We start from the raw sequence: 24435 nt of genomic DNA, 5'->3' as shown, positions 1-24435 counted from the left end.
TTAACCCTAAATCCTATTTTTTATTCCCCATAAGTTGAAATTGAATAAATTCAACTCTCCACTCCCACACCCCCTCCCACTTACCCTTGACACTCCACTTGTGGACAAAATTAGGGTACACATAAGGAAAAAATCAAGTTTAGGGTTTTTGTTCAACCAATAGGGGACACAATTAGGTTTAGGGTTTTCTCACACAGGTAAAATAATCTTTTCAAAATATTCCAAGAGGCCATTGTCAAGAGATTATTTTCCATGTGCATGATTTATATTGAAAACAAACCCCTGTAAGCCCTAAATCCAACATTGTGTGACCTGGGCCCAATTTGTAACAATGGCTTCTTGGAAATAATATTATTTTTCCTATGTGAAAAAACCCTAATTGTTATTTATTGTTGAAAAAGGATGTTTTCTTAATTTATATATCACAAATCATGGTTTAGGGTTTTAATGTAATATGTTAGTTGCAGGATATCTTGTGGATTGATGGATATGTTGGATGCAAGGGTGGAACCAGAGGATCCTTTGGGGGGTTGGGGGGTGGGATTCAATTGGCCACTATATCAACAGAGTGGCTCAACACATTTAAGTCTTCATTGGCAATTATCGACAGATGTAAAGTTGAATATTATGAAGTTCAGGGTCCTTGATTGGATGGTGAAGATGAGGGCAATCCATCCTACTGAGGATTGTGTTGTTTTGATTAGCATAATGTAGCTTTATCTTTGTTCTTAGACACACGATCCGAACCTTTCCATAGCATCATAGCTATTGCAAGTCTAGCTAGTGTTACGGATCCCCAAGCCATAGAAAATGAAATTGTGCAACCTCTCTTCTTCAACAAGAAAAAAAGGGAGCTGAACCAAGCAAGAAGAAGCTTAGGCTAGAATAACTTGTGTCCTAAAGTGGTGCTCTTTGTAATACCACTCTGAGTCAATAAAGAATACAAAATTTAAATTATTTTCTTATTTGTTATTGAATATTGTTTCCTTTTCCATGTAAGTAAAATTGAGTATTATTTCCTTTTGCATGTTCCATTAAGATTCACTGAATATTATTTCATTTTGCATGTAAGTAAATTGTAGATTGCAAATACAATGAAAATAAATTTGAGATTGCACATACAAAGACGATGCGAAAGAAGACACTTTATTATATTCGAAAGAGGATGATACAAAAGTGATGCCCAAAGGCAAAATACACACTGAATCCTGCTAACTATCGCCCAAGGCATATATACAAAAAAACTAAGTTCCCTTGGGCTTCCTAAGATGCACAATGAACTGCATATCCTTGGCAGTCACAGTGACCCTTTTCCTGTGGATTGTAGCCAATTGGGTGCCATCCATTTGTGCTGCAATTCATGGCCATTATATGTTGGCTTTACTGCAAATCACATAACTAGAATTACAAAGAAATTCTGAAACTTATGCATGGGAATCCACATTGGAAGATTCTACACCATCATTTTCATATATCGCCCACCCATATGCGTCCTAATCTATGATGGGTTGCATGCCACCTTACATGATTCTGTCCTACATTTGATGAGTTGTATATTCTTCTTCGACATTCCACATAAACATCTTGCACTGCATAGGACACTAAGGACTCTTTGAAGGCTAGTGTTGCAACTGCTCTTATTTCAATATGCGTGTACCACCATTGAACCAATTGAGCCATCGGGCTTGACTTAGTTCTATCACCCCCATGTTGGGTCGCTCTTACAAATAGTACTTGATAGGAACAATTGGTACTAAATAGACTTAAATAGCAATACCTAACGTATGATAATGTTACTTAGTTACACAATGTGCTTGCCAATTCGACCTTTCCATGCCCTGAGTGGACCACACTCTGATGCTTCCATAATTCCATGCCATGTATAGTGCATGAGTATATAAAATGTGTTGCCAAATAGAAAAACAAATTAGTAATTATAGGACCATTCAATATGCATCTCAATGTCCAAGTTAGAGATTACCATGTACTGTGAAATGATTGTTTCCCCAAGCAATCTCTATATTTCGGCTAAAATCATTCATAGCATTGATGAAATGCTATGCATCATCATCTTTGAATCTTTCATTTTGCAGTAAAGGTGCCAAGCTATCAAGAGCTAACCACACTTGATTCTTTTCCAAACTTTTTTGTCCCTTCCCCCCTCGTTCACAACATGTGTTGTGTAACTTTCTCCATACATCAAACTCATTAGCATGTTTGAGCTTGTTATTCTTCTTCTTTGCAGAAAGGAATCTTAAAGCTTTAACACCACCAAAGTTTGGCTTACAAGGAACATTGCTTGTTTTTTGGGTCATTGTTTGCTTGGGTGTAGCCATTTTTGGTGAGGTTCAATGACTTTTTTGTATATAAGTATCTTGCATGATCCATAACTTATGCATTGCTCAATAGAATTCGTCAAACTTTGTCGTCAAGTTGTAGTATACATTCCAAATTAAACATGAGAGCAAAAAATTATGGAATAAGGATTTGGAACAAGACTGTTAAAGCATTACAAGTGCTATGTTACATGTGAATCATGCATCTTGAAGACTATAGGATATAGCATTTTATTCAAAAACATCAAAATTTTGTTCTATACATACATGCAACCAAGTAGTCATTCAAAAGTACACTACATGAGCTTCTCCTTAACCTAAGGACACACCTAAATGAGATCATTATGCATGGGTTAACAGGCCTCCAATGTTGTGCTAAAGTGATGCATAACCATTTGAGGGCACGCTCCATAACTTTTTTTTAATTTGTTGAAACTAAAACAGATTGAAAATTTGAAATTCAAACTATTGGGACCAGTGCATGGTGGCCTTAAAATATTGATAGTTGTTGGTATTGGTATCTAGATTCACCCTAAAATGGAAGAAGTTGGAAAATTGCAATTTGTGCATGTGCAAAGATATTTTAATAAATCCAACATTATTTACAATTTTGAATTGTTTCTTTTTCCATGCACTTGCTTGCTATATGGCTCATAAGCATGCCAAAGGTATTGCATTTAATAATACACAGCATCAAACTCGATAGCATGCCCTTTGGCCTATTTGTGTTTAGAAGTATATTAGGCCACATTGCACGTGTTTGGGATACCCAATTCTATTGATGTGTATCGCTGAAGGGGGGAAAACCGGCAGTTGAAATTTTGCTACTCCCACGAATTTCAAATTTTCACACCTCCTGCCCATCAAATCTTGGAAGATTAAGTACCTGCAACCTACCCCTGCCCTGCAAATGCCCTACAACCTACACTCACCTGGATGTGACCTTGCGTAGACTTTGGTTTGCCATTGTCTTCTTTCGGGTAAGTTGTCTTCTATCTTTTGCTTGCCTCACTAGCTAGCTTCTCTGGGTCTATTTTGGGTTGATTGTGGCCATGGCATCAATTGCAACATGCAGCTTGCCATGGCTTGCAAGAGAAGAACATAGAGGCTATGAGACAGTAAAGCTGAAAAGCTAGGTCAAGGCACAAGGAACAGAGTGAGCATTAGGGAAATTTGGAGCTCATTTTGGGGCCCTCTAAGGATTCCCTTGAGAATATTCTCTCAAAAAAGGGGGGCATGGATAATATTTTGCAAATTAGCTCAAAACTTGTTGGATTTGTCATTTATAGAATCTACTCTTTGAGGGATTTCCAATGATATATACCATGATGGGGTTTGGACATGGGAATGGAAAGATACATCAAAGATTCCTTTCTTATAGGATAATATTCACGTAACGTAGGAAGATTCCTAGAAGAAAGAAATCTTCCCTATGTCTTTCCATTCCCATGTCCAAATCCCATCATGGTATATATCATTGGAAAGCCCTCAAACAGTAGGTTCTAGAAATGCCAAGTCCGACAAGTTTTGAGCTAATCTACAAAAAATTATCTATGCCCCCCTTTTTTGAGAGAATATTCTCAAGGGAAGTCCTTAGAGGGCCCCAAAATGAGCTCCAAATTTCCCTAATGGGGTCAAGGAAAGCACTGGCATGGTATCAAATCAGCAACATGAGACACTTTTGCAACATCTGCGAATTAGAGAGAAACAATGAGAAGAAAGAAGACTCATTATAGAGCAGCAGCAAGAAGTGGTTGCAGATGCACACATTCGATCATTACCATTGGAGCAAAGAATACGAGTTGTGGTGTCATGATTGGTGGGAGCATTCGAGGTAGCAACATCAGGCCATTCAAGTGATTACCAGTAGCTTTAACCTGCACCCTAAAGTTTATAGAGTAACAACCCTACCAACACCTGGGGAGATGCACGCCTAAGAGGTGATGCTCTCTCATATGAGAAATGGCCTATAGAAAGTGAAAGGGGTGCACAACTTAGATCAACTAGCTACAAAGAGGGCAACATTAGCTATGTTGGTGTCTCCTGAAACAAAGAGAAATGGCTTGGGTGCACAATGCTGAAGATGTTGTCAATCAGAAGGACCAACATGGCTCTAGTGGTTAAATGTAGAGAGCAGATGCAATGCATGATCATCTTGATCTAAGAAGTCCGTGCGCTTCAACAAAATGCAAAAAATGGAGAGAAAGCCTAAGTGCAGAATTCATTGCTATAGTGATGACGTTTTGACACAAAAATACGAGAGTTTCTCCAAATAAAAAGGACATCTGTAAGAAGCGGATGGGATGCAAGGTGTTTGAGGAGCACATCATACACATGCTAGATACAACACAATTCAGTGGTGCCTAAAATAGCCCAGTGGTTATTTGTGATTAAGATTTGGAATAGTTTACTTGTTTCATTTCTTAAACCAAGCTTGGACTTACTTAATGTGATTATCCTAAATCAACCCCGTGGTTGGAACATCATGCAACCATAGGCTGGTTCAGCTCAATTGCCAGTTATGTAATTATCCTGAACTAGCATGGTTGAACATACATTATTTGTTGTCCAACTCGGTGGCACGATTGAGCAAAAATTAACAACAATATATTTTGCAATATATTGTTATTTTACTAAACCAGCCCGATGGTTGGAACATCATGAAACCGTGGTTGCTTCAGCTCAATCACCAGTTATGTGATTGTCTTGAACCAATGTGGTTGAGCAGACATTAGTTATTGACTAGCCTGGTGGTTGAAATTATTGTGTTTCTTAGTACTTAAATTCGTTAAATTTAATTTCTTACTATTTGGGTCATATACCACTATTAAGTTGTAAAAATAAAAAATGAAAAGCAATATATTGTTATTTTCTAATGGTGAAATTCAGAAATGAAAAGCAATATACTTGTTATTGTCTAATATGTGAAGTTGAGACCGTCAAGCTGAACCATCCCGGTGGTTGAAACTGTGACAGTGTCCTAAACCATCCCGATGGTTGAAATTATAACTGTCCTAAACATGTCTTAAACCAACCCGGTGGTTGACTATCCTAAACGTGTCCTAAACCAACCCAGTGATTGAAATTGTGACTCTCCTAAATTAGCGCACGGAGGTTGAAAATTGTTTTGCTTTATTACATACTTTAATTATACTGTGTTTTGTATTCTTTTAGTAGTAGCAAAAAGGGGGCTCATTGTTCTAATGATCCCGCATGTTGGGTTAGCAGACGGAGTTGTATCTCAAGTTTATGGATTAGGATTCGAACATAATAATTGGGCAGAGGAGCTTTAAGCATTGTAAGCCTTGGTATGTCAGGAAACTCAAAGACATGAATGTTTGTTGTTGCAAAAAACACATAGACTTTGACCTGGCCTGGCAAGCTATGAATGACTTGAGATCTGGTCATGTTGGAGCATTGCTCCATGGGGATCCCTAATGAATGCACAGTCTGTAGGCCACCTGGATCCTCATCATGTGTTGCAAGGGAGGGCAGGTTTTATGGCCTAAGGTCTCTGTGGGAGCTAGTGGTTTGTCCAAAGTGAGACCCTTGGGAGACCGTGAGTGGCACAGGATTTGAATGCATTCGCGGCACATGCAAGCATGATTACAATTTGAAGCTTAAAAAGAAGACATTTAATGTCTATCCAAATGAAATGAGGGAAGACAACCATGTTGCTCTAAAATGGAGGAGATATGAAAATGTCAATGTTGAAGGATCCGATACAAAGAGATGGCTACTGTCATATAAGAGCACCCAACCAAGGGAGCTGGTAGGTCAAGTGGTTCAATCCATCCCAAAATATGTGCTTCACAATTTCACGGCTAGCTGGTAGGATAAGCAGTTCAGGATGTGCCTTGCCAATTTTCACCGTGATACTATTGTATCTATCATAGATTTTGCATAATATTATTCTTTTCAAGAACAAGATGAGAAACAAAGTGCTCACTAGTACAACAAGCAGATAACAATTCTTGTACATATCACATATAATCATTTGCTTGATTCTTCCACGACCGATGCCAATCTACTTGCTGACTCACAGGAGTCCAAGTCAATGCAACACATGTACCATTTCTACATTTTTGATGATAGGGAACATGACACCCTATTTGTGTAGCATGCCTTTTTACTGCATTGAGAATGGCTAAAAAAGGAAAATCCTCATGCAGAAAATATAAAACAACATTGGGTGTGGTCAGATGGTGCTGTCTCTCATTTTAAATCAAATCATGGATTCTACTACGGCTCAAGGTTCAAATCCCTGACCGGTCTAGACAAGGGTGAACATAATGGATGCAGTGCTGTTATTAAGCAAGCTCTATTTAAAGACCAATTAGCATGCCCTAAAGAAAAAATCAATGATATCCATGATGTTGTAACATGTCGTATAGCCAACCTCTCCACAGGCACACATTCAACATACAATAAACAAAGCCTTAAGAGACTGTAGTACGCAAAAAGTTCCATGATGTGAAAGTGGATAAAGTGCAAAGGAGAAGCCAGCACGATTGCGAGAAAATTAAAGGAGTTTGTGGTCTGCACAACATATGGGGCTTTTCAAACAACCAACTGATTAAAACAAGAAAACTTTCTTGTTGAGTCATGTGGCACAATTTAACAACTAAAGAGTTAATAGAGAGAGATCCAGTGACTAGTAAAATATTAGGATGTGCTAGAAATTGGGATCCTCTAATGTGATATTTATCATGCCACTAAAAAGAAATCAATGATCATGAGGGCTATTACACACCACTAGCAATTTTATAATCCCACCTACCAATGCGGTTCATCTCATAAAAATAGTTCAACTGCACTTGACCTTTGGGGATATTGTCCTTTGAGTGGAGTGGATCATGACAAGAGCATGGGAAGAGAGGTATGGGGATGAGGGACATAGAAGAGAGAGAGAGAGAGAGAGAGAGAGAGAGAGAGGGGTGCCTCCCTTTTTTCCATAATGTTGAGAATGAGGTATACATAGTACTTGAAGGACCTGGTAGACAATGGCCCATGTAAGGCTTGATATGGAGTTAATATGCCTTGCAGTTGTAGTTGGGCATCTACCTTGCATGTTTCATAGCCTTTGGAGGCTTGTGACATCAATTTTGCTATTGTCACCTCCTTGTCAATGCCCCGAGGGTTTCACCCAGAAATATGTTAGTATACAACGTGGGTTCAAATGGAGAGGTTTTTTAATTCAAAAAATTTAGGTAGATTTATAGAAATGTATATACATGGGGTATTTTAATTGAATTTTGAACACCCCTTTCTCCATTTGACCTGCTTTTTTTGCAATTCCTTTGTAACCCTCTCATTCCTTGTCAAAATATTGAGGAATTAAAGAATTTAGTTTTCAAAGACTTTTGCACATCTATTAGAAGCCTTTTGGCTAGGATACATTAGGAATTGTAAAGACGTGTGCATTATCATTAGAAAATTACATGGTTTAGTTAAATGTAAAGTCCCATTAATGATGCTACTAAATTACTCCTCTCAATAGATAATTGAAAATATTTGATGAGAAAAAACTTGACAAAATCTGAATGCTCATGGACAATTATTAACTTCGATCAAAAGCAAGAAGACTTTAGGGGGGTTTAACTGTAAAAATAAGGAATTTGATAATACGTGAAATTAGCATCCAAGTCTTCACAAGAGTGTTAATAGAAAAAACAATACTTTTAGGAAGATTCTTGTTAAAAATTTTCAAGACCGACAATGAAGAATAAATTGTGATCTATGATTGAATAACCACTTCTACATAAGAACAAATCATTCGGCTTAAAAATCTTCCATTAGCATCATTTGCTCAATATATAATGGAAACTTGTGCAGCATGTCCTTGTGAAGGCTTTTTATTTTATTTTGCATTGTATTGAAATTGAAAAAAAGAAAGAAGAATTTAGGGGGGCTTCATTCTAAAATAAGTAATTCAATTATATGTGAAATTTCCACAAATTAGCATCCCAAGTCTCCACTATAGTGTTAATAGAAAAGGCCATACTTTTAGAAGATTCTTGTAGAGAATTTTGAAGACCCGATAATGAAGAGTAAATTGTGACTTATGATTGAATAAGCAACTTCTACAGAGTGACAAATCATCTAGCTCCTAAATCTTCCATTAGCATCATTTTGCTCAAAAGCCCATGGATGTACAATTTCCTTGTGTAGTTTTTTTTTGGCTTAAAAATCTTCCATTAGCATCATTTACTCCAAATATAATGGAAACCCATGGAAGTGGAATTTCCTTGTGATTTTTTGGCCCCGCAAGGGTCCTAAGGGATAATGTTTAGTGAGTTGCTAATCAAGAGCCATAGTTTTGAAGTTACTTCATCTGGTGAATTCGACCTTGCAAATTATGGTTAGTATAAGGCTTAAAGGTAGGTTAGTAGAAGTTTAAGGGCTTCTAATGTGTTTAAGGTTTAAGGTTTTTGTTTGCTTGTGGAGGTCTTAAATGTTTTTGCCTTTTATCCTAAAGCTTTTGTCTTTTGTTAGGTATTTCTCTCTCAAGATGGAGACTCTTTGTCTCTTGTACTGTGTATGGCAGATCCAGCAAGAGAATTTAAGCACACAGACTATGCGTACTTGAATAGCTTATGCCTGGAAGTAATAACGTACTATTGGGACTCTTTTAAGCGCAAAAAAGAAGGGGATGAGCTCTGCATTTATTTAAGATCATCCTCATGAAAGTTGGGAAATGATTTTGAAAACGTAGCACTATCAGTCACAAATAGGAGAGAGGCCGCGATTTCTTTCCGGGAATCTAATTATGCCTAGGGCAAAAGACCACAGATCAATTACCAGGCCAAATCCGGCTACAGATGCAGTCCCGAGCTCAGCCACATGCTCCTCACCCTTAGCATGCTTCAAGTCCTTTTGTGCCTTCGCCTCGGCTGATTCGTCGACTACGACGCAGGACTCCGTGGTTTCAACGGCGCCATCATCGTCCTTGTTCTGGTGTAAGAAGTGGTGACGGTGGTGCTGCTCCTCAGCCATAGTTCTCAAGGGAAAAGGAACTCAGCTAGAGGTCGGATATTCAAATGTCAAACAGCGTACAAAAAGCTTGATACGTGAAAGAAGCTGAGTTTCAGAGGAGAGCAGCTGGTGCTTATGTAGGCGAAACGTATGCATGGAGATATTAATTGGTGGTGAGTCGATGGAGGAGTCAGAAATCAGATTGCAGGAAAAAGCTACAGTTGATAACTACTTCTGCAAGTGACGAATTGCAATTGCAAAAAGCTTGGTGACACCGATCTTGTGGAAAGAAGGTTGGTGCCACTGATCGATCTCATGTGGAAAGATCCTTGAGATCGTTATCGTCAGCATTATCGCTAGTGTCTTGAACATCATCTCAGACCGATCTAATTCACCGATTACACCTAGCAGTATATCACCATCCTTATTCTGATCAAATTCACCGATTACACCTAGCAGTTCATTATATCAAAGCGAGTCGACTTAGGAGGTCGCTGTCTTTTCAGTACCCTTCCACTATTGATTTTCAAAACTTTTGGGAAGCTCTCTTTGGCCTTTGAGCATGTTCACATGCTTGGCTACACTTTCCACTTCCCATTCAGCTAGCCCCTCACCACTCATTTGGAATCCCCTCGGAATCCTTAAGATATTATGTAGCAGATGCTATCTTGTTTGGGGCATGTCTAGATGTAGTGTATTATGGGGAGGTATATTATGGGGCTACCTCCGAGGCTGTTGGGCCATCAACCTCTCTTTGAGACTCTCAAATGCATTTAAGGCAACTACATGGCCAAGTCTAGTTAGCATAGAATGGATTGTTATGTTGCCATCTTCATTGTTAAAGTAAAGATCAAGCTTTATTCTTACTTACTCGGCATTTAAATCAAATCTATCTTTCTTCAATATTGCTTCATGGGTCAAAAAATCATAGCTCAATGACTTGATGTCGAATTGAATTGATGCTAGCCTTTAAATAGATGTAAAAATCCAAAGAAATTTCTCATATGACTTGCTACTTCATTATAAGAGTAAGAACACTTTCCAAAAAGGTCTAGAATATTGGCTAAAAGCTCTAGAGTGGCAATCCAGTAGATCAACAATGTGCAACAGTCGATTTGTTTGATTTGATAAATATATAGAGGCCTTGGAGCTTTAGAATGGATAACCCATGAACAATGAGGCCTTTGTAGATGAAGCAAAAGGTATTTTGGAGGGTTGCACTTGGTCATAGACTCACAGAGGCCAAGGCCTATTTGAGACTCATTTTTGGATTTTGTTCATTTTCTCTGTAGTTTTATAATAGATGCACTCGGTTGCCCAATTTAGTCGATCAACTAACAACCAAACCTTATGCCTTCCTCACCTGTCGTATCACTACATGGGGGGTTCACTATATTAAAACTAAACTATCGTGTGCATTCCAAGGGTAAATTGGAAATCCCTTGTCAATGAATCTTGAGGAAATAAAATGGTCCCTTTTTCTATACAAACTTAAAACTTTTTTTCAAATTCCATTAAAAAACCCTCTTATATAATGTAAATTTACATCCAAAAAGTAAATTGAATAATATCTACTGTTGAACTCAGGTGATAGTCACATAGTTTTGAGTGAAACCCCCAAGTATCACTATTGCTCTGAATCAAATTTCATTTAATTAATGATTATATGCTTTTTTTCAAGGAGGGGAAAATATTTTACTTAAGAGCATAAAACTATCCTTCTCAATCTTTCTAAGCTTTTCATCCTAGCACAAATTAATGAACAACTACCATACAACATGCAATGAAGGGGTAGTATTTAAACCCTTGCTTGCATACATGTCAACAAGAGTAAGATGATAGAGTGAAGTTAGGATTTTCAAAGAGTGTCTAGATTTTGAAAGAGGATGCTGGCATAGACCTATGAAATGTAAAAATACATTAGCAATAATATAATGTATACAAAGTCCTCATTGGATGAGGATGATGCCCTTATCAACATGTATGCACTCTACCATAAACCAATCTAGGCATCACGCTCTCATGGAAACCCATGAATGCATTTAAGCCAACCAAATGGTCAAGTCTAGTTGGCATGGGAATCGATTGCTATGCATAACATCTTCATTGTTAAAAGTAAAGATCAAGCTTAATTCCTACTTCATCATCATTGAAATCAAACCGATCTTTGTTCATAATTACTTCATGGGTCCTAGAGCCTCAAAAAATCACAATAATGAGGGGTAACACATAAAAATTTTGGAAGTCAATTGTACCAAGCATGTAAGATAGTAGAAAATTATGTATGTAGCAGCATGAATAAATTCTCCAATTAAAGGATTTAATGTTCACATTTTGTGAACATTAAATCCTTTAATATGTATGTAGCGATGTAAATAATTCTCTCCTACTAAAGGATTTAATCTTCATGTTTCATGAATATTTCTATTTACCTAAAACTTTAAATCCTTGGGATTCACATACGACTTGTGTTGTCTAGAGCTATCTCTCCCAACTCTAGGTTTTGAGGGCATTCGTCACCTATAGTTGTGTCATTGCTCATTATAGCATAGGTGTTCAGAAGTATAGCATAGGCTCTCAGATCATATTTCGATGAGAGGTGTAGGCTAAAGCGTGGAAAGCAAATCTCATGTGCGTGTGGGTGAGAAACAAGGCTTGATCACGATCATGGATGGAGGCTCTGGCCTCCATGCGAGTTCAAGGGTTTACAAGGTGGTTGCAGGGTTTAGAAGGGGGATAAGGTTGAGAGAGCTATCTAGAACTTCTAGGGTTCAGAGGAGTCCAAGGTTGAGAAGTGGAGAGCTAGTCTCCTTCATGAATTCAAGGGGTAAAAGGTTGAGAAGGAGGATCAAGGAAGGAAGGAAGAGGTAGAGGGAGGAGGAGGAGGAGGAGAAGGAGGAGGAGGGAGGAGGAGAAGGGTGGAGGAGAAGGAGCGATAAGGGTGGAGTAGGAGTGAGAAAAAGGAGAAGAAGGGGGGAGGATGCCAGGAGATTGCAAGGTTAGAGCATGCTATCACACAATAGTATTGAGAGAGCATGGACCCAAGGAGAACAAGAACATGAATGCCATAGTGAACTTGAACACATTGAACCCCAAAGAGTGGGAGATTCATTCCATTGAGAGAGATTTATGGTCTCTACACAATTCGTAGTAGGTACCTCTAGGGTGGGACCTCTTTTGTAGAAGATCTCTTGGATAAGGTTTCCCCCAGTTTTTGGGGGGACTTCTTAGGACTCTACACTTTGTGGGGGAACCTCTTGAGGGACCTCTTGAGTCCCTCAACTTTGTGGAGGAACCTCTTGAGTTCCCCCACTTTGTGGGGGGACCTCTTGAGTCCCACCACTTTGTGGGGCGAACTCAAAAAGTGTAGGATTTTAGTATTGCTCTCTCTAGTTTTAGTATTTCTCTTTCTAGATCCTCATTTTGCAAGTATGATTGGATCTCTTCTACAGAGGATTTTGGCTATCCTCCTCCCTTTATATTCATTATACCATCTTGTCACCTCAATATATTACAAGCGAAACTTTGCCGCTACTCTACACACACAATGAACTCATTTTTTTTGCTTCGGGGAGGCTCTTTTGGACCTTGTTGCCATAGGCTTTGAACAAGTGTAGCATAGGTCCATGGGTCGTATTCCAATGAGAGGTGTAGACTAAAGCATGGAAAGCTTATCTCATACGCATGTGAGCAAGAAAGAAGGCTTGATCACAACGATGGATGGAGGCTCTCAACTCCATGTGAATAAGGTTGAGAGAGCTAACTAGTAGTTTTAGGTTTTTGAAGGGGTTGTAGGGTTTTAGGGGGAGTCCAAGGTTGAGGATTGGGGATCTAGTCTCATTCATGACTTCAAGCGGTCATAAAAGGTTGAGAAGGAGGATCAAGGGAGGAAGGAGGAGCTAGAGGCAGGAGGAGGGATGAGGAGAAGGGTGGAGGAGGAGGGAGGAAGAGGACCTAAAGAGGAGAAGAAGGGACTAGATGGGAGATCACAAGGTTAGAGCATGATATCACACGATTGTGTTCAGGGAGCATGGACCCAAGGAAACCAAGCGGATGAACACCATAGTGAACTTGAATAGTGAACCCCAAAGAGTGGGAGCTTCATTCCATTGAAAGAAATTTATACATTTTGGTCTCTACACAATTTGTAGGTACCTCCAGGGTGGGACCTCTTTCATAGGGGACCTCTTGGACAAGAGTTCTTCCACTTTTTGGGGGGACTTCTTGGGTTTCTACACTTTGTGGGGGAACCTCTTAAGTCCCCCCACTGGACCTGGGGGGACCTCTTGAGTCCCTCCAATTTTTGGGGAAGCCTTTTGAGTCCCCCCACTTTGTGGGGGAACCTCTTGAGTCCCTCCACTTTGTGTGGGATCTCAAAAAGTGTAGGCTTTTAGTCTTTCTCTCTCTAGATCCTCATTTTGCAAGAATGATTGGATCTCTTCTAGAGAGGATTTTGGCTATCCGACTCCTTTTAGATCCATCATACCATATTTCAAGCTCAAGATATTATAAATGAAACTTTGCCGTTACTCTACACACACAATGATCTCATCTTCATTGCTCCAGATTGTGCTTTGGGCCTTAGTACCATAGGGTTAACAACTCTCTTGGACCAATTTGATTACCCGTCATCTGGTATGCTTGGAGTGGGAAGATTTTGCATTGTGCTACATGTATAGAGTTTGTGGTTGTCAAGTGCATTGTTCCAGAGTTGATGAAAATTTCTTTGATGTGGTGATTGTAGTTGTCGGAACAGTTCTTGCCTTTTGTTGTTGAGTGTTCTAGAGCTCCTTTTTTCTAACTTTCCAAGTTGATAATATGGCACTTCTCTTCTTTTCTTTGCATGTGGTATGTAGATACACATGTTGATCATTTTGTGTAACATCAAAGTTTGTTCACAAAAGCATACTTTTGTCTTGCCGTAGTCAACTTGCGTATGTCTTATTGGATTTTGGCATGTGTTTCTTTGTTGGACAAATGAAATGTTTATATGAGAGAAAAGGATTAGGCTATTGATGTTGAGGATTAGGACTTCCATCCATAGTTTGTCGAGCTATTGTGTCTAAAATGAAAAAGTTGTGTGTGTGTGTGTGTCTGTGGATTTAACCTCTATGTGCCTAGATGTCCAGACTTAGAGAACTGCAGCATTCAAGGGAATCTTCTTTGCAATTTTAGTCACTAGAGAGCTAGATTTGGTCCCTAGACAGAGTTTTACCAAATGCCACTTTTTTATTTTTTATTTCCCTTTTTTTCTGCAAAAAACCATCGTTGGTGACATTTTTCCTTGAAAAACTTCTTTTTTGTTAGTCTTTGGATTTTGTTGAATTTTGTCGAGTCTTGTACCTAAGTTGATAGAAGTATTGGCAAGATGGACTAGCATAGTGAGTTGACACTTGAGTTTATATGTCTATTTGCATGTGTGAAAAAGTTCAACCACCTCATTTTGAATGAGGGACGTTGGATTGCATTCCATCCACAATTACGTATGCCTTTGCTGATTCTTCTTTCTACACAGATGCATGTAGCTTTATATCTTTTATGCTTTGGATCACTTGGGTGTGATTCTTTTGTGTTAAAAGTACTCCATTTTGTCCTAGGAATGGATAAAGCTCTTTTAGTTCAGGAACAAATGTTTTAAATGACTTCCTACTTAGTGTGTGTCTTGTTTTTATGGACATCTTTGCAGGCTCTGCACATTGTCTTATAGGTGCCCAAAGATCCATTGCATGGTTTATCAATAGTTGCAAGATGTTTTGTTGGGAACAGGGGGATTCTTGACTTTTGGTAGGGGCCGGTGTCAATTGTGAGCATTTGTTTGAGTTGAGTGAGCTCCTCTATTAAGTCTTGGATATCATTGTTTTGCTTTGCACAGCATGAAGTAAGTTTGTTCTTTTAATCATGTCCCTCTTGTAATTATTGCCTAAGCTATGTCAACTATTGTTGCAAAGTATTTTGGAATTTGTGCATTAGTTGAACATGCTCTTGGAAAAAGGTCTTAAGTCATTCCAAATCTTGAGGGGGCCTATTTCCACTTGTTCCACCCTCTTGAATGTGTCAATAGTTATTCTTAGAAGGTTTTGATAAGAGACTGGATCCAAAACTATTGCTTCTTTGTAGTTGTCTTTGGGAAATCCTTTGGTGCATGGCCAACATAAAATTTTTCTTCCATGGTTGGCAGATTTATCACAAAGGATGCTTTGTACATCCTTTTCATGCATAGTGTCAAGTGATAGAAGAGTTCTTGTGACGAAACTGTTCTTGAATGGTGCACTTTGGGTTGGCATCATGCAAGAGACATGTGTTACAACCTTTTGGTGCAATGCTTTGTACTTCTTCCCCCTTTGTGCACTTTACTTTTGTGAGGGTCGGTTTTGGGTCATTAATTGAGTACCTTTCTTAGCTACTTTCTTCTTCTTCTTCTTTTTGCTTGTTGGTTCAAGACTTTCCATTGTGCACATGTGAATGACAGGGGTTGTGCTTGAAACCATTGTCAAATTACCCTCATTACTATCTAGTGCATTTGATGATTCTATAGGCTTTGCACTATGTGTATTAGAGGAGTTAGAGATGACTTCACTTGTGTCATTATTCGATTTGGAAACCTATCTTTCTAATACTACTTCAATCATTTCCCAATCTTTCTCAATTGATTCTTAATCATCATTGTGGCATCATGTGCCTCTGTTATAGTTTTGCAATTATAGTGATCCAAATTCTCTTTTATTTCTTCATGCAAGCCCTTGACAAAACATTTGAATAATTGGTGATCTGTTAGTGATGGATTTCTCTCTATGATAGTGTTTTTTAGCTTGTAGAAATAATCTATCATAATATACTAATCCTTTTGAACTACCCTTGGTAGAATCACTTTTTGAATCCCATTATCTGATCTTTCATGATTGTCCAAATTTGTGGATGATGCATCCTGATTGAGATCCAACATTGCCTGCAAATTGTAGCATAAAATATTGTCATAGCATGGGCCATGAGCTTGATATTTCCACATTCAATTTGAAGTACCAATCATATGGTTCTTCTATGAGAGCTTGAGAAAACAAGCTCAAATAAATTCTTCTTTGTGTAGTGAGTTCGCAGTGAGGTGCCTCCTAAACCATTTTTCTAAAATAAAGCAATGAATTCTTCGGGATTACCTCTCCCTAAGAGCAAAGGCATGATGTATGCAAGTGGATAATGCTACATGTCAAGTTCTTGTGGGATTGACTCCAATTGATCCATTGTATTATTAGTATACATGTCAAGGAATTGGGGTTGTCCTCTAGAAGCTGGTCCCATATGGGTTCCATTGAGGGATGTTGAATTTTACCAATTGATGATGTCCTTTTTAAACAATGTCAATTTATTGATGATGTGTTACCCTTTGAGTACTACTTTTATAAGCCTGTCACAACATGCATGCTGTTCCAGCCTCTAGCAGTCTATGGTTATGGGGATATCCACCTTGTTATGCCTAGTGGCTCTATTCTTGTTCTACAGAGGGTTAGACATATACCAGGACTTGCTACAAGCAAGATCAGTTCTGGACAGTTGGTTGAGGCAGGTTATCATGTCTCTTTGGGTGATCGTGCATGGAAGATTGCTAGAGGCAATCTGGTTATGGCTAGGGGATCACGGGTTGGATTCTCTTATGCATTGCATGTATCAGGTGTCCAGGATAAGATGCTTATGATTAGTAAGCAGCCATTGGTTAGTTTATGGAATGCCAGACTTGGACATATGTCTACTGCAGGTATGGAAGCCCTTACAACATTGAGATACATTCCTGTTATGGATGTCTCTCAAATTTTATGTCATGATTGTGATGATGATCAGCAGTCAGGATCCTCTTTTGTGAGGAAGACAGTCAGTGAGAGGTATGTTGAGCCATTACAGTTGGTTCATAGTGCAGTTTGTGGGCCTATGCCTACCGTTTCACTGGGTGGCGCCTCTTACTTTGTGACATTTATTGATGCTGCTACAAAGTACATATGGGTATATCCGATTCGGCAGAAGCATGAGGTATATGATACATTTCAGCGCTTCTTGGGTAATGCTGAAAATCAGTCAGGAAAGAAGCTATTGAGCTTGATGGCTGATGGTGATGCAGAGTTTACCTCTTCTAGATTTCAGCATCTATGTGATACACTTGGTATCAGGAGGGTGTTGACCACTCCTCCTCTTTCTGCTCATGATGCCTTGGCAGAAGGCATAAATCGGATTCTATTGGATAGGATTGGTAGCATGCTACGATATGCAGGTCTTACCGAATGCTATTGGGCTGAGGCATGTAAGACAGCTGCATACTTGCTTAACAGGTCACCTAGGAGATCTCTGAATGGTAGAGTGCCATTTGACTTCTTGACAGGCAGGGCACCATGTTATGAGCATTTACGTTTGTTTGGCTGCGAGGCTTATGCTCATGGTTCCCGATCGAGGAGGTGTATCTTCCTTGGATACAGTGAGTCCAGTGGGGACTACAGGTTATATGATTCTTCAACTAGAGAGTTGATACGTAGCCATAATGTCTATTTCAGAGAGGATGCTATGTTTAGACAGCCCAGGACTGTGGATAGCAGGAGAGTGATGTTCCAGGAGGGTGTAAGTGCACTGATACCTCCAAATTCTATGCAGGGACAGCCCATATCCCTTGGAGTGGGAGGTTTTTCCCACGGTGAGCAGGTTATAAAGTTGGGACAACCACGATTACTTCTTGATTTTGGTCAGAGACAGTCAGATGTCTCTAGTATTCCACAGGTTTATACTCCTATGGAGATTGTTGATGCATCTTCTATGGACAATTACAGTTTACTCCCAGGATGCGGAGTGCCTCTTGCAGATGAGGATGAGGCTATGCATGGTGAGGAGGATACCTTGGCTAATGATGCCCGGTATGATCCATTGGCTGGTTATGCCAGGACAGATGTGGTTTCTGCAGTTATTGACTCGGGTCATATTGCGCATGGGCAGGAATCATTGATATGTTTCCTTCATAAGTGCCTTCATGGCCAGAAGCAATCCCCTCGAGCTTGGCTTCATAGGTTTGATACCGTTATGAGAGCTCAGGATGTGATGCGCAGTGAGACAGGTTATGGTCTCAGTATTCAGGAGGTTGCTATCCTTCTGACGTTACTTGCCATATGGTTCCTTATGGACAGGGATGCTTTGCAGTGGGAGCTGCATGGTCTTGATGATGTTTGTCAGATACTTGGTTGTTTCAGTATGGAGAGGGGGAAGTTACTGAGTACTCCATTGCCTGTATTGGCTCCATACTTGAAACACTGCAAGTTTGACGATCAAGATTAGTTGAGCAGCAAGTTATGGTTGATATGGCAGCCATAGTACTCCATGCATCCATGATTGTGTTGAGACTTGGTTCTCACATGTTTGCCATTGGGGCTACACTTCCAGTTCTTGCTTCCATTGCAGTGGGAGTTGATAGCATGATTATGGTAGATTTTGGCAGTAGGGAAGCAGTTGTGGACATCAGGTCCTTATGCTTCCAGGAGCAGCATGCAGGTGATGCAGGTTGGGTAGACCAGCAGAGGTCTATTGTAGGTTATGTGCTTATGGTCACAGGTGGTACAGAGACATTTTCTTTGCACAGTGACAGTTTGGGTGCTATGGACTTAGCACAGGAGCACGCGGTGGTGAGAGTTCACTCTCCCAGTGAGATCTGGCATGAGATCTTGGTTGACAGGCATCTACAGCTTGTCATTTTCTATCCTGCAAACCTGATGTTTGCTAGCAGCTTATCCTCTATGCACTTTGCACATTGTAAAGTGCCGATGGGCATAGGATGACGGTCTGGTCATCTTGTTTTTCAGCCTATGGCTGATTGTATTGTATGTGTACTATATTCCCTTAAAGGCACACTGCCTTTAAGTGGGAGGTTGTTGGGGTAAAGGGCAGTGTGCCCACCCACTTGTACAATGCCCATGTATACTCATATATATATATGATAGAGGAATAATCTGGAGGGGCTTTTTGCTCCACCACTTTTGGTGTCTCCTTATTCCTTTGTGTGTGCTCTCCTCTCCCACAATTGCAAACTAATCTTTGTAAAATTTTCAGCACCCATAATGACACCCTTATCCCATTTCATATATTAAGTTATTTTCTCGGGGGGGTCACTATGTATAAACCCTCTATATCACATGCGTTCAAGACCTATATTTAAAATCCCTTATCTGTAAATTTTTTCATTAATAAAATGTACCCCTTTTCTATACAAATCTGTAAATTTTTTCCAAAACTATTTTAAATAGTCCCTTATGTATATTTATTTATGTAAATTTTAGGAATAAAAAATATCCTTCTGTTGAACTCACGTGATAGGGTTACATATGATGAGTGACCCCCCCGAGGTTATTTTGATCTCAAAATTGGTGTACATGTTCTTAAAATATTTACCTTCAAAATGATTTGCAAGTTGCCAATCAAATTGATTTTTGGACATGCTTAAAACACTTTCTATAATTTTTGTCGAGAAATCTCAGCATCGATATGGGTGTCGGTATAGTCATTGGTATATGCCTCAATATGTGCTCTCAGACCACACATACCGATGACTATAGGCGACTATACCAATGACCATATTGACTTACATATTGACGAACTCTTTGACTTAGAACATCTTTGAGCTCCAACCCCAAAAAAATTCAACGGCACAATAATCTCAGGGGGAGGCATAAAAAATGACCCACAATCGTGTTGTAGTGCCTCACAAAAGCCTACTGGAGACCCAATTTCTCAAATTGTGTGCATTTTCTCTACATCATTACAATAAATGCACCTGTTAACTATTTGCTTGGCCAAAAAAAAACATACATTGTGCATTCCTTGCCATCATATCACTATAGTTTTGAATTGAATCTCATCTAATTGATGATTAAACAATATTTTTCATGTTGGGGGAACCCATGCACTTTAAAAACACAAAAATATCCTTCTCAAATTTCAATGGCCTATTGTGAAAATATATTTCAAGGTAGAGAAGGGCCTAGCTTGAAATTATGTTTCTAAAAATTTCACCCTATCACATTAACATTTAAATTCCATCAGGAGAGAATTTCACATATTGAAATTGATTTTGAGTTCATTGTATTCCCATACCCCAACTTGCATACATGTCAATAAGAACAAGATGATTGGAGTGAGAACCATAACAAGATAATGTCTTTGCAAGTTCATTATATTAAAACCTACTATATCGCATGAGTTCAAGGGCTATATGTAAAATGCCTAGATTTATATACACCCCTTTCATGGATGATTTTTTTCAAGTTAGTTTCGTTAAGGAGCTAAACTTTTATATTGGTGTTGAAAGTTTGTAAGCCTTGATAAAAATAAATATTTGAAACATTCGCGAGAATTTGAAACTTTTATGCAAAAAAATTTAAAGTTTTGCCAAGATTTAAAAATTTTCCTTCAAAATTCCAAAGAATATATATAAAAAAGTACTACATTCTACTAATATTGTGAAACTAAAAAAATGATCTTGAAAACTTTCGCCAAGATTTTATATTAATATATAAGCATAGCTTTGATAAAAACATCCATGACCCCTTTTCTATTCAAATCTTAATATCCTTTAGATTACACCCTTCTATAAATAAAAATTTGTCAAAAACTTGAATTAAGATTATCTTGATTTTCTAATCACGTGATAAGCACATACATATCCTAGTGAACCCCTTGGGGATAATGCACAACATAGACCTATGGAATGTATCCTCAATGTATCTCTACATTAGTATATACAAAATCATGAGTGGAAGACATTAATACTTCATCTACATCTATACCCATGGATACACAAACCTAGGCATTTGCCTCATGTAGAAACCCACAAATGCCTTTAAGCCAGTGAACTGACAAGTCCAACACCACATATATACCCATACACTAATCTAGTCGTACACTTCATGTAGAAACCCATGAATGCATTTAAGGCAACCAAATGGCAAGTCTAGTTGGAATCAATCTGATGTGGATACCCTTGAATACATTTAAGGCAACCAAATGGCAAGTCTAGTTGGCATGGCAATGGATGATTATGCTTATAATCTTCGATCACGCTTTATCCTTACTTAGTGGGCATCTAAATTGAATCAAATTGATCTTTTTTTATAATCATTTATGAGTCCTATAGCCTCAAAATTTCATACCTCAATGAATCAATGACTCAATGTTGAGTTGAATTAATGCTAGTCTTAAAACAAAGATAAAATCTAAAGAGAATTTTGGTATTTCATTAGATATTTGAAAATTTTTCCAATAAATTCATAGCAAGGTGTTGATTAGTAGAAAGATCTAAAGTGGCACTCTAGTAGGTCAGCTAAGTGCAATAACTAACTTGGATGATTACATGAATGTGGGGGCCTCCAAAGCTTTTAGAATGAATTAACCCATGATCAATTGAATTATAGCTCGGAAGGCTATCATAGATGAAGCAAAAGTTAGGAGGAGGATTTGATGGCCATAGACTCATAGAGTCCCATTTAAAGACTCATAGACTCATTTAAAAATTGTATGCATTTTTGTATAGCTTTATAATAGGTGCACTAGTCAAGTTGGTCACCAAACAATCACTACTACACAAGGGGTCATTTTTTACACTAATTTGCAATGGGTACTTAGAATTTTTTTCAAATAGACATTCCATAAAAAAAAGTTGCAAAGAATTAGTAACCAAGTCATCGTTTCATCAATCTATTCATGAAGATAATTATTGATATTATTGATGATACTTACCTCAAGGGGAGGGGGTCACTGATAAATATGTAAGCATAGCATGTGGGTTCAACAGAAGGAGTTTTTTAAATCCCCTTTTCACACACAAAAGGGTATCATATAAATGGGTATTCATAGATTGAATGCACATGATATATAGTGCCTGCCTCGAGCTACTTGCATCGATATATAGGGTTTATATATAGTGACTACCTCGAGGTACTTATCGATATATTTATCAGCATTATTGATGATATAGGCATCAATATTTGCACTGGTATAAGATACGATCGTCGGGTGCTATTTTGATAATAATATTGATGTCTATACTATCACAGCAAAGACTACCAAATTTTCACAAAAAATGGTTTTGGATACCACCCATTCTTTGTACTTTTAATATAAATATAAATAAAAATATTAAGAACTTCATGCCAAATTTGGGTTAGACTACTTTCATATCATCATAATGACATCAAAAATGAAATGTCATTATGCAGATATAAGTCGATTGTCAAAGGAAGAAATGCTTTATCTATGAAAAATTATTCAAAAAGTGATATTTACATCAATATTTTTATCTTCAACCAAATACTCTCTAGTTATATCCCTAGGTCTCCTATATTTTTTTCAGATCTATAGTAGCAAAATTTGATCCTCTGGTGGTGACAATGATGCAATATAAGATATACTATGGGGACAATCTGTGGATCTTTTTAACCCTAATAATGGAATAGAAGTAGTGGAAGATATACTATCCAATGATCAATCATCTTCTAGGACTTCTTCTCTAGTAATAGATTGACCAACTGGAACAAAATGTTAGTATCACAATGACAATGATTGATAAAACCCTAATCCTAAATCCTAGACCCCCTAAACCCTAAAATTCAATGTCTTAAACTCCAAAGTCTAAACTTACTTTAATAAAGTTGAGACAATGGTGTTCAAAGTCAGAACTTCACACGACGTTCTTAACATGATGATAATGATTGATAAAACCCTAAACCCTAAGATCTGAACTCCAAACTCTAACTCGTGTTCCAACTTCCAAACATGATGCTAATGATTGACCAAAACCTATATCTTGAACTCTAGGTCCTAAACTCCAGACACTAAATTACCTCAATAAAGATGAGACATTGGTGTTCCAAATCATAATCTCACACAATGTTAATAAAATGATGATAACGATTGATAAAATCCTACACCCTAGACCCTAAGTCCTATACTCCAAACTCTAAAGTGACTCTGGTAAAGATGAGACGATGGTGTTTCTAATCATTATTTCACACAATGCTAATAATATGATGATAGTAACTAATAAAACCATACACCCTAATGATAAACCAAAAAATCTAATGATAATGATAGGGTTTTATTTATTTAAGAGATATTCTGGGTGCTGAACCTAGTGACTACATAGGGTCATAAGCCACATTCTTCCCTATGACTCAAATACAAGGAAATCATTCCTTATAATAGCATATTCTATAGAGTTTCTTGCAATCATATCCCGATGAAAGGATTATGTTGGGATGTTAATTCAAGAGCCTACATCATGTGCCTTTCAATCTCACCTTTTCGTGTGTTTCCCACATGCTCACCCATATATGAATCCCACAACACAGGCCTAATTGTAAGTGACTTCATTGAAAATTTTTATTTCATAATTAGAGAATTTCCTGAACCTCAATGTCTTTATTTTTATTGAAAGTTTTTGTACTGTGCACGAACAACAAATCCTCCCATAAAGCCATTTTGAGCTCCTGTGCACATGTTGTTTGTTTAATGATGATGGAATTTGTCTATCCATCTACAAACAATCCACCACAATGCCAAAAATATGTCAACATTTGAAATAGCACCTTAAAAGGCCAAAAATTTAGCAAATGCTCTATTCCTTTGATATAACTATCGACATAATACGATCGATTTATTAGATATTTTGATGGATATACTAACAGGTTATTAAGAATTTATTACACAGATATCAACCAAAATACCGATGGAATTCATTGTGAAAACACGAAACGAGCATTTAGTGTTGCTTTTGAGAGCTTTGGAGCCCCTGCCCCTTGCTTTCTTTAGCTTTCAGCTGCTGTGAACTCTTTGTCCCTTGCTTTCTCCAGCTTTTCACACCATTGAATTACTTCCCCTTCCTAACACCCATCACTTGTTCCTCCCCTTTTTCACTTTCCTACCCTCTTCCACTTCCCTTTGAAGGAGAAATGAGGTCGGAGTTTCATACCTGAAATTCCCTTCTCCCTTCACTTTTTCCATTCCACATATGTAAAATCATTATCTTGCCTTTGTTTTCATGTAGTTTCTACTTTCCACTTGAGAGATTTTGGGACTTGGTATGAGTTTTTCTAAGTTTTGTGAGGGTTTCGCA

At 38.2% G+C, this 24435-nt stretch overlaps 1 protein-coding gene across 1 annotated transcript in view; it reads right to left on the bottom strand.

The window, feature by feature from the left end:
• Window positions 1-9543, bottom strand: part of LOC147880238 (abscisic stress-ripening protein 3-like) — a 28734-nt gene extending 19191 nt beyond the window's left edge. Inside the window, exon 1 of the mRNA XM_087370464.1 lies at window positions 9138-9543. Within this exon, the coding sequence (XP_087226590.1) occupies window positions 9138-9332 (195 nt within the window). The 5' untranslated portion in view covers window positions 9333-9543. The remainder of the gene's footprint in view (window positions 1-9137) is intronic.
• Window positions 9544-24435: the final 14892 nt, after the last annotated feature.

The sequence above is a fragment of the Dipteris shenzhenensis genome, chromosome 32 (assembly GCF_047967505.1).
Source record: "Dipteris shenzhenensis isolate YYH24624 ecotype China chromosome 32, Dip_SZ_1.0, whole genome shotgun sequence".
In the NCBI taxonomy this organism is placed as follows: domain Eukaryota; kingdom Viridiplantae; phylum Streptophyta; class Polypodiopsida; order Gleicheniales; family Dipteridaceae; genus Dipteris; species Dipteris shenzhenensis.
Note: the sequence above shows the minus strand (reverse complement) of the source record. Positions and strands in the feature narration are given on the sequence as shown.